The sequence below is a fragment of the Zeus faber genome (assembly GCF_960531495.2).
Source record: "Zeus faber genome assembly, chromosome: 15".
Taxonomy (NCBI): domain Eukaryota; kingdom Metazoa; phylum Chordata; class Actinopteri; order Zeiformes; family Zeidae; genus Zeus; species Zeus faber.
The window spans coordinates 25507571-25525339 of record NC_137194.1 but is presented as its reverse complement, the minus strand read 5'-3'; the positions used below and the strand labels follow the sequence as shown (position 1 = coordinate 25525339).

Here is a 17769-nt window from a genome sequence, read left to right as displayed (position 1 = left end):
CTTACAGTCAATCCGAAACCATCCCAGATGTGTGTTTCTGTATTAATGTACTTACGTTTTCTACCTCAATCTTTTTTCTTGAATTATTAAACTCTGTTAGTATTAATAACATTCATTGTTTGATTAAGCAGTAGTCAAGTAATTATCTGATGTATTGTGTGAGAATTTCTGAATGTTAAAGAACTTACTTCCCTGAGAGCTATGGAGCTTTTTTCGCCACCCATGCGGCCATAAACTAATTTTAACTTTCCAAGTTTTATGAAAACTTTGGTGGCGCCCAAACAAAACTAAACTGTAAATATAAATTATAGGTCCATATCACACTACAAAGGGTAAGGACAAATATAAAAAAAATTGATATATATTTTCAAAAGAGTGAACTTGTGGAAAAGTTGTGACAAGGAATTTGCTCATTTAAAAAAATGTTTAAAATTAAGTGGCAAACAAAAATAAAACTGAGATATGATTATTATTGTGAATGAAATGCTTGGAACTTTTGTTTTTGTTTGTTTATGTTTTTGTTTTTGTCAAAAATCTTATTTTTGTTCTCCTTTTAATTCAATGCCTTATTGTTATTTATCTATGTCTATGCACATTCATTTTGGAAAATTGTTAAAAAGTACCAAAAAAATTACAAAAAAATAAAATAATTTATTACTACTACTGCTACTAATACTTCCAAAATTATGTTAATATACCCTGAAATTGTGGTATTTTTGTAAATTTTTTAAAGCTGAAAGAGTTTTTAGCTCATTTCATCTGACCGCAGCTATTAAGTGTGGTGTTCCTAATTATTCTAAATGCCTACAATTGGGGTAGTCATGGATCCAGACTTATTTTGTACAATTCCTCCTAATCAAGCCAACATGGGGATGTTAAGGAGTGGTCCGGCCTAACCAAAATGGACGAAAGGAATTTATTACTTACTTATACCCCTGAGGGAAATGGTCTACCGCAAATCTCCATCACCCTGTTTCAACCATTTGAAAGTTACCCTGCACATTCACATCTATAAACCCTCCAACCAACCAGCTTGTAGGCTGTAAAAGCCTGTGCCTCCACTTCCCTGAGACCAAAACATCCATTCAACATTAGGTACCCTTTATGTTTAAAAGACTGCAGGAGGGTTACATCCTAAAAGACGTTTTCCATCCGGCTTCCAACCGATTGCGTTGGTATTTTCTACGGACTAGAGCAGAAAACATTCTCTACTTCCTGTCTACCACCCACACCCTTCCTCCCCCCGGTGCTTTTTCTGCCATGACCCTTTCAGGTGCGCTCCCCCAGATTTTTGACCTTCGACCCCATGGGCAGAAGCCCATTAGCTGGCGGCCGAACACCAGCCCCCGCCCCCCACCACATTTCAATTTCCCTGCTCTGGAATGATGATGGGAAACAGGCATTCGTCGAGAGATTTTAAGTACGTGTGAATGTGCATGTGCACGGGCATGTGTGAGCGAGGGCAGCGAGAGGAAAGGAGAGGAAAGACAATGACTTTTGGGAGGACTCGACAAAACACGAGAGAATGGGGAATAGAACGCAGTGTCCTCATTTTGTTTATTTTTGTTAGTTTTTGGCTGGAGCAGCTGCACGTGCTCGGTGCCCCTTTAAAATGTCTTGACATTTTCCCAGCCTCGCCTTCCTGTGTGTCCCATGTCGTAGTCTAACCTTAGACAGTCGATCACACGATTGCCCCCTCCCCTTCGCCCTTGGAGTGGGATGTCTTATTTAAGGATGGGAAAGGGCAGAAACTGTCTACCTTGTTTTCAAGGACTAAGTCAATGATGACTCAATGCTCAGAGATTGTTTGGTGCTATGCCCCTCAGATGGAATGTCTCTTTTCCGTTTCTATTATGTAAACAAGTGATGAAGAGTGCTGCTCCCATCCGATCATTTATGTAGCTATTTCAATCTCTTCAAGTGACTGGTCTCTTGAGGTAATAATTATGTATTTCAAACAAACCACTAAATGGTTGTGTCAAATTAATTGCAATTAACCTTCCTATTCCCTGTTTGTCTGCCGTCCAGGTAACAGCACTATTCTAACGTATTCAATATTACAGCTATGGGTGCAGATACAGTATGGCCTCTACAACTCTAGTCTAGATAGATAATTATGTTTGTTTCTAATTGCTTGTGTCTCTTTACACTAAAGGGGGCATGTCACCTTCGAGACCCCTCAGAAGGTTGAGTTGTGACATATTTACAGTGTGTCCCAACTTCTGCTCCGGTTTCCTCCGGTCTTTTCCATGATGATGGAAGCCGGAGCCTTTTGAACATGGAGACGTTCTACTTCCGGCTTTTGTAAACAGTGCAGCAGTGACCGCAAACCCGTGCCGGAACCAAACAATTTGGTAAACAGAGATTAGAATTTATTTTTATCTGAACATCCCAAATTGACTTTTGCTCCACACAGAGTTTTAACTTTGACATAGACCTATGTCAAATTTCTGTCCTGGTGTCTCTGGTCTTGGCTCTCTGGAACACTCTCTCCGAAGTGTGTAATTTCACAGCTCAGACCAGTTTGTTTTCCTCTTTTCCTTTTCTTTCTGTGGTCAATGATTTTGGACTATGTTTATTGTTCTTTCCTTTTTATTTTATTTTTTGCCTATAATGCTATCTAGGGACAGTGTCCACACCCTTGGCTTAAAGCAGGCCTTGGTAAATAGGCTTACCGCAATACATGGACAACCCAAAGTGACCAAAGATAGGCTTCTAACGAAATGTAAAAAACTACTGACGGACAGACATGATATGGTGCAAGGGACTCTTCTGATTGGTTAGGCATGAATTTATTTTAACGGTGTGGGAAATTGACATTGAGAAGCAATGCGTCCAGATTGAACTTCCACTGTAGCTTCATAAGTAAGTGACGGTCATCAGCAATCAGTAGATGGAGTGGCATTTAATAACTCACATAGTCAAGATTCAAGATTCAAGAGGTTTATTTGTCACATACAAATACATACATTCATACATACAGTATATGCAGTGAAATGTCCCGGAGATTATGCACAATAGTTACCAAACAAACAAACATAATAGCTAACCTAACTCCTACCTAGCTAACTAACTGAAACTAACTGATTCCTAAAACGTAAGGCAGTTAGTGAATAGAATAATATAAATAAAATAAAATAAAAATAGAATAAGACACAAAAAGGGAATACAGAGTGGGGGTACAAAATAGAAGGGAATAGAGTTATGTATATGGGATAGGCTATTTGTATGTACAGATATGTGCAGTAAAGTGCATGCGAATAAAGTGAGTATGTAGATATACAGTACAGTATACAACAGTACGATGCAGCAATACAGTAACACCGAACAGAAAAGCAATACAGCGCAGTATGCAGTAACCCAGAACAGTGATACAGTAACTTGCAGTACAGTATGCTACATACTAGGTAGTACAGTAAGGCAGAGGGGCCTATGTGTGTGGCTCAGTGAGGACCCCTGGTGAGGTCAGCATTGACAGTTCTAATGGCTTGAGGGAAGAAACTCTGTCTCAGTCTCTCTGTCCTCGCTGTGTGACTGCGGAGGCCCTTGCCTGACCGCAGCAGCTGGAACAGTCCGTTGTTGGGGTGGTGAGGATCCTTCATGATCCTGCGGCCTCTGCTACTACATAATGATGTCAATACAAGCTGTCAATCCAAATATATCTTAATGATCAACCAGGTCAATAGAGGACTTGTGTTTGGGTCACTTTTGTCCTCCTTCGGACCTCTGATCACTTCGACGGTGTCTATTCCTGCCATCTGCCCCAGGCTTCCATTCTCCCTTTTAAGTCTTTCACTGTCTCTCCATATTTGGACTTGGGTGATTTTGTGTTTTACGTCTCCTTTCGGTTTCACATTCTATCATTTGCTCCCTGTCTGATCAGTCTTCCCTGCAAATGATTGCAGACTTTGCTCTGGTCTTAGACTGTGTCTCCCTTTCAAATTAACCCTTCCCGTTTTATTTGTCTCCATTTAGCATAAAGCTAACTGGCACGCACCTGAAAGCGAGAGGCTTTGGCTGCTGATTCACTCTATCTTTCGACCACTTGTTCTTGTGTCCCTGTTTCCACATCTGTTCCAGATGTGGAAACAGGATCTGAACCCCAGTTGATTAGAAGGAGTTAATTTCACCGCACTTAAAACCAGGGGGGTGGAGCGGTGGGGCGGGGGTGTTAGGGGGCTTGTTGTAAGCAATGTCCCCCGCCTGATCTAACGTCTGGGCCATCGTCTGAAAACGCACGAGGGGGATGTGGAGAGATAGAGCTGGACGGGCGGAGGACAGGGGCTGGATAGAGTAGCAGTATTTGGGGGGCTGCCACAACAAGGTCATTTTACCACTGGTTCTTGTCTGAGTGGGGAGGATACCAGGGGAGAAAGCCTGAACAAAATGTGAAAGAGAGAGTGGAAAGGGAATCGAGAGAAGAGAGAGAGAGAGAGAGAGAGAGAGAGAGAGAGCGAGAGAGGGAGAGAGAGAGAGAGAGGGAGCGAGAGAGAGTAAATAGAAAGACAGGGGGTGGTGGAGAGGGGAGCTTTTGGAGGCACATCAAGAATTCTCCTTTTAAGGGGTACGGGCTTGTGCTTCCAAGCCCTGTGAGCCTGAGCACAATCCCTCGCTGGCGCAGGAGCCAAAACACCGGAGAGGAGAAACGAGTTGCACCGAAAGACACTGGCGGGAAACAAAAAAACACATTTTTTTGTTTCTATTTTTTTTTTGTTGTTTTTCTTCACACCTTCTGGCAATTGCCATTATTACTGAACCTTGGATGAGAGCCGAGGTCAAGTCACAGAGAGAGAAAAAAGAGGGGGGTGGGGGGGTTCACCCACATTCTTAAGGCCAAAAAAAAAAATTGCCTCTGACATTCCTTCATATAGCTTAAGTTCTTCTGGAGCGCCGTATAGAGCCTCGTAGTGAAAGAGACCCCGTGTTTTGAACGTACAGAACAGACACGGCGTTGTCTTAAGTAAACCGGCGACTTGAGTCCCGGGTGGGATTCGACCCCGTCCTGAAATGCAGTGACGCAGCATCCCAGCGGCCGCCATCGCTGTTTCACGTCCACGGTTGCGCGTTGTAGTTCGTCCCGGTGCCCGCGAGGCTCTGCGACACAATGGCACAATGTCTGCGTTCCTGTATCCGGGAGCAGGAAACAGAGGAGCTCTGAGAAGCAGAGGCCGAGATGAGGGGAGGGGAGAAACAGAGAGGTATTGTGTGCGTTAGAGTGAGGCAACCTGGGGCTGAGAGGGGCAGAAGAGCGGGATGAGGGAGAGGAGACTTTTCTCTTTCGAATGGAATCGCGGTAACAGAGGAGAGCGCCGCACAACGGGGAAGGGCGTTGCGCCGGTGACCATAACGACACGTGACGCGGCCTTGTATTTCAGACAGGATGCACATGTGCGAGCGCGGAAAAGGCGGAATGAAGAGCGAGAAGGAGAGAAGAGGAAAGAGAGTCCAGGAAAGTCAACACCGCCGGGACCCCGTACAGACTCGGCGTTTAAAAAGTGGGCGGGTGGGTGGGTCCGTGAGTTTGGGATGGAGAGGTGGAGGTGAAGAGAGGGCATGATTTATATTCACCAAGGGAGAGAGAGCGAGAGAGAGAGAGAGAGAGAGAGAGAGAGAGGGGTTGGGGGGCGTTTTAAATGGGTAGTGCGTGAGACGGGATGGGAGAGAAGTGCCAGTGACTGTGTTTCCTTGAGGGGAGTGTATACTCCCCCCGTCACCTCCTCCTTCCCCTCAGCAGCAGGGTGAGCAAGGCTGAATGAGCGCCAGGAAAAGGGGAAGGGCCTCTCTCTCTCTCTCTCTCTCTCTCTCTCTCTCAATCTCTCTCTCTCTCTCTCTCTCTCTCCTCCTGCTCCAGCTGACAAAAACAGCTGCCTGGGAGCCCGGGGTCGAGAGAGCAGAGCCCGTCGGGTCGGTGAGACCAGGAGAGAGAGAGGAGAGGCGAGCCCCGGGAGCAGAGAGGGAGAGTACAGAGAGAGAGGAGAGAAGAGACAGGAGACAACGAGTCCTCCCCCGAAAAAAAAAAAAACCAGGGCCCCCCTCCATCTATATGGGTTGCACCCTGAGCTCGGACTGGTGCGGGGAGGAAGAGGTCCGAGCTGTGGCGGTCGTCAGGAGCTCATCCCTGAAGAGCCGGAGCCTGGAGAGGAGCAACAGCGGCAGGATGAGGTTAACCAAGGTGAGCGGGCATGTCTTCCTCCCTGCACATGGCTCTGTGTGTGTGTGTGTGTGTGTGTGTGTGTGTGTGTGTGTGTGTGTGTGTGTGTGTGTACAGCCACCTGCACAAATGCCCTGCATACACTTGCAAAATGCATTGCAAAACATAAACCTGGACTTCATAGGAGACTAACCTATGGACTTCATCCAGGGGACAGATCAGCTGGACAGTTTAAAACTAAACTGGGCAAGCTAAACGTTACTGCAAATGCACCTGGTCAAGGTAAAATTGAACAGGTTGGTACAGAATGTACCAGTATATTACGTGACATATATGACTCACCAGTTTTATTTTGTTTGGAGTAATTCCTAGGGAATGAAATGCATGTTATTCTAAAGCAGGGGCCTCAAACTACCGGCCCGGGGGCCAGATCCGGCCCATGAGACAATTCCATACGGCCCCCCCACCTGTTTAGAATTTAGATCCTAAACAATTTCGATTTTTTTTTCCCCCAGTCTTTTGTTTCAGGGTAATCATGAAATTTTCTAGCAAGGCTGCAAAACCTGAACATAAAAACTTTTTATTTCACACTTAACATTCAGAAAGCTGTGCAACTTATCAAACATGAAGACTTTAGCAACACCTTACACCTTACACTAGGGCCGGAATGACTCTGAATTTTCCAAGTCGAATACGATTCGGTAGTTTAAAATGAAAATTCGGCTTTTTTTCTTGCTTCGTAGACTTTCTGGCAAATAGGAAAATACATTGGGTTTCAGTGTTGATCTAGGCCACATAAACATAGTTAAGTGCAACAGAGTCAGATGAACATTTTTAGGATTTAAACTCAAATAATACATGAAGACATCTGCATATGATGCCAGACGCTGATTTGAATGGATTGAATGATTGACTAATCATCACTACGTATGTGTGGATATGTTGGAATTATAATTTCTAGTTAAGCAAAACTATAAACTTCTTTATTTAATTTTAACTATAAATATGGAAAAAATGTAAACGTGTAATAAACAAATTTAAGTTTAAATGAACGGCATTGACCGCTTCAAGTCTTCCCAATTAACACAGCCGATATAAGAATAAAAACTCATTATATTTATACTTTATAATTCCCTTTCTTGTATTTATAATTCAATACTGTGATATACTCTCTGTGCATTTTTGTAAGATTCTATAATGTTTTATTATGTTATTGTAATGCGTATTGACAACTGAAAATATTCTCCACAAAGAGCTTGAATAAGTCAAGACTGGACAAACATTGGGCAAAGTGTGCTTAAATGACTGTATATAGTTTATTGTTATGGTAATTAATTATAGTTTATTGCATTTATTGTTGAAAAACTGGAGTTTTTTCTCCTCACTGTTGAAGTGGCCCCCCTAGGAGAGAACAACCTGGTTGGTGGCCCCAGGTAATTAAGAATTGGAGACCCCTGCTCTGAAGGGAAAGTTCAAATGCCAGCCATCTTTATGAGTTGGTTGAAATTTACCAGTACTGCTATCGGAGTTGGACCCTTTCAAAACAAAACAAAGAGAGACACCCAAACCTCGAAAAAACAACGCAAACCCCCAACTCTGAGGTGGCCTCTCACAAGCCCTAGCCAGCGGTGGCATCTTTTCTTCAAGAGTCGCCGCGGTGGCACCGGCTCAACGCCACATCTGTGTGGATACAATGGCGCTGTTGTGACGGCCTCTCCGCCACCGCCGGGGGAATCGCTGTAAAGTAAACAGAGACAGAGGCGAAGGCAAAGCTGGCTGGAGTGGTTTCAAAGTGGGGGTGAGTCATGTGGTGCAACCGGACCCCGTCGTCACCGGAGCTCCGTGTTGCGTCGCCTCCCCACACATTCACCCCGAATTACGGCATCGCTGTGCACACGTGCAGTTGTGCGACGGCCGCCTGGGTGTGCGTGCGTGCATGTGTGTGCGTGTGTGTGTGTGTGTGTGTGTGTGTGTGAGTTTTTTTTATCGCATGTCTCTGTGTTGCATTGCCTGATGTTGTCCCGCACTCCCTGTGGCTCTGCATCACACGCCGAGCAGCGTGGGAACGTGCAGCCCTCTGCTCCGTGTCGTCCAGCAGCAGCAGCAGCTGAACCCTCCACATAACACGACTGTGGGAACCGAGTGGATCCTGCTCATGATCTCAGTGGGTGGGGTTTTATGGGGCTTTGAATTGTATTTCTTGGTCTTTTTTGTTTTATTATTTTCCTTCTTGCCTCTCCTCTTTGTTGCTGTGCGGTCTTCTCTGACTACACCGGCTACTATTTGGGATGGAACGGGGCTTCTGAGGCAGCTCTCATTTATTGCTCTCTCCATAGTCCTGAGAGGTTTTACTGGCAGATCTTTCATTAGAATATGAATTATAATCAGTTTTTTAGGCCGAATGACAGGGTACCCTGTCAATGAGTATTGACAGGGTATGAATATAAATTATATGAAATTATGGACATATATTCATATGTCATAAGTCAATGGCTCAGTAAAAACAATGGTTTAATAATAAACCATTAAGAATAAATCAAATGTAATGATTAGGTTCATAATTCACCATCTTTAAAATGCATTGCATTCTAACCACAGATTTTTTTATTTTAATTTCTATCTCAACAAATAACATTCAAGGCCTCCAACCTTCATTAATTAATTTTTATGAATTGTCTTTTCCCTGCCTTCAATCGTCATCCATACTGTAAGTATGGCCAAAATTGCCCTCATTTGTTTTCAAATGGGAAATGTATTGTGCACAAAATGCTTCCTTTTTTAACATATGGCAATCTGATTTCTCCAGATGAAATGGAACCACATCTTCATCCTCCTATCTTTGGCTTTGACAAACTCGTTTATCGTTTCAAACCGAAAATAAATACAACCTCGTCTAGTTTTCTGCAGTGAGGTGAGATCTCTGCGGAGCCTAAACTAACTCGCGAACATCTTGTTGGCAGGCAGTAGCCGCGCACCAATTAATAACCCCCTACAAATGGCCCGGCTACAGGATAAACAGTCCCTGATAGGGAGATCTTCTGTTATGTTAAGACCTTTTTCTGTTATGATTCTAGTTAAACCCGAGCTGAAAGGTAGAGAATGATGCCATGTTGACCCGAGGAAAGGTGAAAAACTCACTGAAGAAAAAAGGAAACGTTTTTTTCCTCCAGGCGTCAGAGCTGTGCGCCTTTGGGGAGAGGGAGGGGCTATGTGCTAAATACAGGCCATCACCTTTCCATCAATAAGACCGGCGGCTAATACCATTTCCTTTTTATGGAGAGTGGCCTTTTTGACCCAAACTCTCATGAAACAACCCCAGCCGTGCCTTTGGAAGCTATTATATGATCCCAAACTGACCCTGTCATATCTTGGCAGGCACTTTAAAAAATAGGAAGACAATTTCACCTTCGTCATTAATTAAATTATGTGGCAATTGAATCTCCGAATGACCCTTACTGTCTCTAAAAAGGTGGCACAGTGCCTTGCACTAATGTCTCTCAGCAAGAAGGTCCCAGGTTCGATTCCCTCCAGTGGGGCATCTCTGGTTAGGGGCTTTTCAGTGTGGAGTTTGCACGTTCTCCCCGTGCTCACATGGGGTTTCCTCCATATTTCACCGTAAGAACCCCCGCTAAAAATAAAACATGCACGAGGAACATCATCTGACCAGCGATAGGTTGGTTCAGGTTGGACCCCGTTCCAGCTGTAAGCGGCCCACCGCTCCTGGCCTGCCCACCGGAGGAAGGACAAGCCTTGATGGGATAATCCGAAAAATAAACTTTTTCATCGCCTCCATTGTGTGTGTGTGTGTGTGTGTGTGTGTGTGTGTGTGTGTGTGTGTGTGTGACAAAGACAAGCTATAAGCTTGTCCTGTTGAATCAATTAGAAAAATTCTTTGCTGAGCCACAGGGTGACATTTGTTCATGGGGGATTTGTTGAACTAAATTTTGCAACAGTAATGCATTCATATTTTGTGTATTTGAGATTTGATGCTGACTGATTCGATCACCCTGGCATTTCACAGAGGACATTTAATTTTTTTTTACAATACATCAGTATCTGTTTGGCTTTTTGCAACATTCCTCGGTAACACCAAAGCTACGAGCGACCACAGCATCTCGCCGTGACTGTGAACCACAGGCATTCACTTACAAACACACACCCAGCGGCACAGGAAGGAACACTGACCGGTCAGGGTTTTAAATAGACCCCCTCGACGGCCAAAATAGTCAGGGCGGGAATCGCAGGAAAAATATAATGTCTACAGCGAATGCACATACGTACCAAAGACGCAGCGATGGCCTTTTTTTTTTACCGGTAAAAGTAAAACATTTTGCCAAATTTCAGAGTCTGAACATTTTTATCAGTATGAATACTTGAACACAATAGCAGATATGATAACCCATATTATGCTGTGCAAGCTCGGCAGGTGAAAACCTTCCAAATTCGATTAAAGGAATAAATCATGGAAATTAGCTTTTGTGTTGCAAGATCAAAATAGATCAAAAAGGCTGCACTAATTCATCTAAATCATCAGTTAGAGCCACAATAGCAGCTCCAGCAGAACAGGTTGCACTCTGGGAGTGAGGACTATGAGTAGTGATGAAAGGTTTGACTCTTTTTTGAGAGACTTTGAGAAAGAGTCGTTTGATTGTTTGATGTGTAACTTTCCTGAACGACCAACGAGGGTCGAAAGAGTCGGTCTGGCCCTGAGTTGTGGATGGAATTCTCCCGAGGTTCTTTTAATTCCGTCAAAACAAAATACTTTGGCGGAACGCAATGAGTAAATCAGTCACATTCAATATCAATTATCGAATCGAATTGGCCTTTTTTCTTTGAGTGATTATTTCCAGTTTGTGAGTCGAGGATTCACTCGCTCGCCCACTCTTTTCCTACGGACCCCTGAGCCATTTCCAAGCTTTGTTCGCCACGAGCGGAAACCGTTTGCGAGTCTTGCGTCACCATTAGTAGGTCGTAATAATAAGCGCCGTTCCGCATGTTTTTGACGTCTTTAGTGGTTAAAAGGATGGCGACTTTGGGAAACACCACCCTAATACATGCCCTCATACAAAGTCACCCTGATACTATGATCATACACGCACATATGACCTCTCAGTCCTCAACCTCCACTAAGACAATATAGAATAGAATTAGGGTTTTGTTCCCGCCGCACTCTCACACAATGCAAAATCGGTGAATTCCTCTGTGAGGTCCAGAGCCAGAGGGCTGGTGTGGACCAGATTCCTGCGGGCTGACTCGAGATAGAGCGGCAATCCGTCCCAAACCGGGGACCGGGGTTCGAGGAATGCTCGCCCCCTTTGATGACGAGCAAAATGAGGGAATGAAGGAAAGACGGCGTAAAGGAGGGAGGGGGGCATGAACCTTTTCCATCTGCACGAAACCCCAACAAATCCCAGCGCCGCCCTTTACAGAAACACCTCGCAGCCTCCCCTGCATAAAATATGAAGTATGTCTGCGAGATGTTGATCCGAGATTGGTACCGTGGGAGGGGTGGGGTGAAGGGGGGAGAGGAGTTGGGGGTAGCGGGGGTTTAAAAGAAGCATCTTTGGGGAAATGGTTCGAGGGCGCGAGGGAGGATTTGGGGACGGCGTGAAGAGGGATACCTGATGTGGGAAGGATTCCGAGGGTTACTGCACTCTCGGGCACAATATATGCCCTGGATTCTCTCTTCTCACGTGGCTCTGTTTTCATGTTGCTCTCTCTCACTCTCTCTCGATCCCACCCTCCCTCTCCTCCTCGTTCACCCCTTCCACAGCTGTATATTATCAGCCCTCGCTGTCTTACACAATCAGTCTCCCAGCTCCGTACCCCCCTCAGCCCCCTCGTTTCTCTCCCCTTCCCTTCCCTTCCCTTCCCCTCCACCCCCCGCCCCTCATTTCCTCCCGGCCTCCCCGGTTCCCACTCGAGTCAGGCCTCCCCCATTTACCTCCCAGCCTCTCCCCTTCCTTCCCCCGAGCCCCTAAATCCTCCCTTTCTGGAGACATGCGAGGGAACGGCCTAGCACCTGGCACGCGTCGCGACTCGAAGCACCTTGTGACGTCACCCCAGCAGCCTCCCTCCCCTCTCTCTCTCTCACTCTCTCACTCTCTCTCTCTCGCTCACTCTCTCTCTCTCTCTGTCTCTTCCCTGTCTTATCATGGCAGGGAAATTCATGCAAAGTGACACGAGGCCATAGTTTCTGGCCAGCTGATGCCGTGGGAGGATGAGCTGACTTCCAGCGAGTTATATAATTTCTCACTTAATTTATCTCAGCTTGTCGCAGCTTGATTCCATGCCTGTGAAGTCATCTCTTTTTTTAGCGTCCAAGCGCGAGGGGAAAAAAAGAGCCATGAAGTGGGGGTGGTGGGGGGTGTCATATTTTCATCCTCTTAATTGTCTTCACCCCTGTTTTGCGTCGTGTGAGTAGTCGTACAGCTCCAGTGTGTGTTTCTGGAAACGTGACAGCGACGCTCTGCAAAGCCCACGCACACGCTCGCTGACTCCCTTCCCCTTTACCAAAGCCCACTCCTTCACCTTTTTCTTTTGTTTTTTCTTCTTCCCCCAAACCAAACCTTTCACATCCCATTCCAATCCCAAGGACTGGCTTCCTGTCTCTACAGATTCTAGAGGTTCCTGCCCCCCCCCCCCCCCCCCCCGCCACTCCGCTTCACCTCTCCCATGTTCCGGCTCCGTTGCTTTGTTCCCGGTCTCTCTAGTCCTCTCTACCCCACCACCCCCACCACTCCCATACCCCCTTTTCAGCTCACCTCCTGCTTCTTTTTTTTCCTCTTTCTCCTCCTTCCAAGCCCAAACGCAAGAACCAAGAAAACGTTAGACACACAGACAGACAGACAGACAGACGGACAGACACACACACACACACACACACACACACACACACACACACGACCCAATACATAATTTTTTTTTTTCCCTCCATAACTTTGTGCCGGAAATTCCAGAGTTGTGCGTGTAGAAATGGAGTGCATTGCTCCACGTGCCGTCTTGGGGGGAGGGGCGGGAGTGGGGGGGGGGGGGGGTGACTCAACCACCACATCCAGCTCTGGGCAGCGTGGATATACTGTACAGGTCACATACCCGCCCACCAACCTCACACATATGGAAGCAACTAAGAGGTTTTTATAGCGGCGGACTGAAGTAATGTCCTGCTTGTTGGCACTCTACACCCAGGCTTTCGTAGGTACGGGGGACAACACCGACCAACCCGAGGCCACAGCACATGGGTGGAGGAAGGCGTGACTAAATACTGACATGGACGCATTTATTTATTTATTTTGCAGGCGATGCAGGAGAACAAGCGTTGGCGCCAAGCTCCATAAATGCACACGTTTAGGAACCGGTGAGGCATGAAAACTGTGTAGGCCCCACAGCCTGTGTGCACAATACAGTCTGGACATTGATCCCGGAAAAATAAATACTCCAATAATGTTATGCTCGACCATCGTTTACCCTCGGGGGGCGGTGCTCAATGTGGGGTTGGCGGACCCTCAGGGGTCCCCCAATGGGTTTTAGGGGGTCCTCAGCCAAATGATTAATACTAATGTTTAACTTCTGAGAGAGAGAGAGAGAGAGAGAGAGCGAGAGAGAGAGAGAGAGAATTGGGGTTGCATTTACCTCACTCCGCCGCATGGTGCCGCTGCCACCACGATGCTCTGTAACCAGTGAATTTCAAAATAAGAGCTCACGCTCTGGCCTGACGCAGTATGGCTTGCCCCCGCCCCTTTCGTTATCGCCAATCAGGAGTGAGTGTCTCCCCGCGCCCATCTCTAGATATGACCAATCAGGGCGCGGGGATGCCGGTCATACACTTGTTAGCCCCGCCCCTCCCGGGAGCTCTGAGGCGCAGAGCGCGGAGTGAACGGGGGAGTCAAGAAAACAAGTTTATCCTGGTGATGGTCCCTGGAAACTACACATGAACCACAAAGCTGCAGCGGGGAAAATGAACAAGGTAAGGCGAGACAATACCTTAAGTTTTACAAAAAAAAAAACCACAACAACATCAATTCTTTAATTTAGTTTATAAATCAACTTATTGTCATCATTTAGGTTTTAAAGTGAAGGAACAGGGTTTGAATGGGCTGCGCCTTTGAACTTGTTCAAATAAGTAATGTGTCATAACACTGTTGTATGTATATTATGTACTATTATGAAAGAAAATTACACTATTATTGTTATACTCCCGAATTTCTAAATTCTCTTAATTATCTTCTCTTACTACAATTTGATTCAGGCTTTTCTCTCAGGCTGGCAGGCGGTGTTCCAATAAGCAACTTTTATATAAATCTTTTTTCTGATATTTTTTATTTTTACAAATTTGTTTCTCATTTAAGTGTTTTGGATCGATAGGAGCCAAAACGTCATCTTCGTGACGTCACGTTATTATGAACTTAGTCATATGATGGCTATGGCGCGCAACTCTCCCCCCCCCCCCCCCCCCCCCAGTCAACAGTGTGTGTGCGTGCGTGTGCGCGCATGGGTCGTTTAGACAATTAAGACCTGGGAATCTAGTTTGTGTGTGTGTGTGTGTGTGTGTGTGTGTGTGTGTGTGTGTGTGTGTGTGTGTGTGTGTGTGTGGTCTGTGTGTGTGTGTGTGTGTGTGTGTGTGTCTAATATGTAGGGTTCTCACACTCACCAATCAACATGGCCTCTATATCATGTTCCCATGTCAAAAGCTGTCCAACACAGAGGGCTAACATGACGAAAACAGCCCTGGGTTCATACCCAGATAACATTGTCTGACCTCTCCAACCTTTCCTCCGACACTGATAACACCACGGCCATTAACGGATTACTTCCTGCGTGAACAATATTCTATGTGGGAAAAATGTTTGTGCGTTTCGAGTAAATTCAGATATCTTGCAAGCTTGTGATCAGGATATCCAGGCGCCTCGAAACATCTGCTTCTGTTCCGAAAAGAGGGATGTCAAAAAGTGTGATTAATCGTTGCTCCTTCACCAGCCGCCAGCTGCTGTTGAGCAAGGCACCTCACCCCAGAATTTCTCCAAACACGAAAGCAGAACCTTTCACATTTTTGAAGGGAGCTTCGTATGACTTGTGTTCTCTTCCAAGGGACACCCCTCGAGCAGCGCCAAGCCAAGAAACCGAAGCTGTGCCTGGTTCGTTCATGACGCCTTGGTGCCAAACCAGTTCAATTGAGTCAACATCCGCAGCCGCTCAAAAGTACCACCACATCCATCCAGCATATCCTCGCTGCCGGACCACTGACATACCGTCGTCATTTTTCCTGTGTCAATCACCAATTTATGTTCAAATCAACGCATAGTTTTGAAGTGATTTGGATCGGACTGGATTGAGTCCACAGTCGAGCCACGGCACTGACCGTTGACAACATCTCCTCGTAAATTGATCAACGTGTTCTAAGGAACAGTGAGGGGACGTGTTGGTGTTGCTGCCACTCCAGCAGAACAGCCAGGGTGTGTGTGTGTGTGTGTGTGTGTGTGTGTGTGTGTGTGTGTGTGTGTGTGTGTGTGTGTTTGTGTGTGTGTGTGTGTGTGTGTGTGTGTGTGTGTGTGTGTGTGTGTGTGTGTGTGTGTGTGTGTGTGTGTGTGTGTGTGTGTGTGTGTGTGTGTGTGAGCGGAAGTGTGTCATGGCGGCGGACTGACCTCACCTCTGGAACAGGCTGTCTCTGTTCCCAAACTGCTTGTCCCCACCCTTTGGACGGACACACACATACGCACATACACACACCCACGCACACACACACACACACACACACACACACACACACACACACACACACACACACACACACACACACACACACACACACACAGAAACAATCAGGACTCGAGGCCAACAAATGATTCAGGAACTCACACACAAGAAAACATGAAGCCCTCTCAATGGAGGGTGGGATTTGTACATGTAAACACACATGCACACACTCAAAGCCACTGGCGAACTGTAAGCCAGTGGATGGGTCACACCTACCAGCACAGCCACCGGTCCATTTTGTGACCACAACAGGTGCTGAGGCCCGGTGTCCCGTTGAGAATGAGCAACGCGGATGAACGGCCAAAATCGTAGGTGCTAGGGCTGCTTTGGGTGGTTCAACCTGTGGCCTTTGGTTCCATTGCAGGGAAGTCCTCACTCTACGAAATGGATGAACAACCTATTGTCTAACATCATTCTAATTGAACCCTCAAGAAAAAATGTAGAAAATGTAGAACATCTCTTGGTATTTTATTCATGGACAAGGAGAGTATAGTATTCCTCAGTATAGACACTTAAGATAATCGGCCGACTTGTGCTTTTAGCCGGTGGACACTCGAGATAGCCTTTTTTTTATTAGAAAACCTAAGAGAGTGCTTTCCCTTTATGAAGTTCAGGGATCAGGGACCTTGTGCAACTGACACGACCAATCATGGTTTTCCCAGCGTCAGTGACGCGACCTCTCCCTTTCAGGACAGCTTGCGTCCGTGTCCTCGGCGTCCATCTGCAACGGGGCCTGAGGAAACTTGGGTCCGATCCTGCAGTCGCCAAGCAATGTACCCGTCTGCCGCACAATGTCCACCATTGTCCGAATATCGATGCTATTTTGGGGAAGGGGAAAAAGAGAGGGAGAGATGTGAGTGGGTACGCATTATGAGGGGCGTTCGCCACGTTGAATGACCGAATTTGCTTGAGTAGGAGTGGCGGTGGAAGTCAAGGTATACTTTTATTTGTGTGGGTGGGGGTGTTGAGGCAGACCATTTAAATGTTTAAATGTGTAAATATCTGATTGTATGGATGTGTGTGTGTGTGTGTGTGTGTGTGTGTGTGTGTGTGTGTGTGTGTGTGTGTGTGTGTGTGTGTGTGTGTGTGTGTTTGCCTTTTTTGTCCACCCCTCCCTTGTTCAATTCGGCCACTGTTCTGCGACGGCTGGCAGAAGGTCCAGTTCCAGAGGGAGGGATTTTCAAATTAGAAAGCATCTCTTTGACTCCCAACAACCTCCCGGCTCTCTCTTTGCCAGATGACTAAAAATACAAGAACAGGACCCTCTTGTGTGTAGCAGATGTTTAGGGGGAGGAGGCGGTGGTGGCAGTGGCTGTGGCGGTGTTGAGTTGGGGGGCGGCCGGGGGTGGGGGGTGGGCTGTCTTGGAAACACGGGGGGGATTCAGGCCCGGACAGAAGAACGGTGGTCGTCCTTTTTCCACCGGCCGTCCTCTGGGATCACACCTTCACATGTGAGCGTGCGTATAAATGTGGGCGTACGTACGTACGTACGTACGGGGGTCCAGGGGCGTCGAGTTCGTCCTCCAGAGGTCCCAGGAAGCTGCTTGGGGTGAGGTTCTGTGGACTTGCAGACGGGTCATTTGAGGGTTCCGTAACATGGGGCCGGGCGACGGGTCTTAAGGTTGCGTGCGTGATCGAATGCTGTGGCTTTGTGGGATTAGTAGCGACTGTAGCCCCTCGCTTGCTGGAGATACTTTGGCTAAACTGTGGCCATTACTGAGGAGCGAAAATGTGCACCGATGCCGTGAGTGTACAAGCTTTTCTCTTGTCAAGTTTTGTGTTTTTATGTCGTGTGTGTGTGTGTGTGTGTGTGTGTGTGTGTGTGTGTGTGTGTGTGTGTGTGTGTGTGTGCGAAACCGTTTGCT

The 17769-nt window shown here is 46.5% G+C and overlaps 1 protein-coding gene across 7 annotated transcripts in view; it reads left to right on the top strand.

The window, feature by feature from the left end:
* The first annotated feature begins 5905 nt into the window (after positions 1-5905).
* Positions 5906-17769, top strand: part of tns2a (tensin 2a) — a 52440-nt gene continuing 40576 nt past the window's right edge. For 4 of the 7 annotated variants that reach the window (XM_080014708.1, XM_080014706.1, XM_080014707.1 and 1 more), the window contains exon 1: positions 5906-6172. In XM_080014708.1, the coding sequence (XP_079870834.1) occupies positions 6044-6172 (129 nt within the window). In that variant the 5' untranslated portion in view covers positions 5906-6043. Of the gene's footprint in view, positions 6173-14087; positions 14118-17340; positions 17454-17537; positions 17649-17769 lie in introns of those variants that run through there. The other 3 variants (XM_080014710.1, XM_080014711.1, XM_080014709.1) reach the window with 3 other exon arrangements.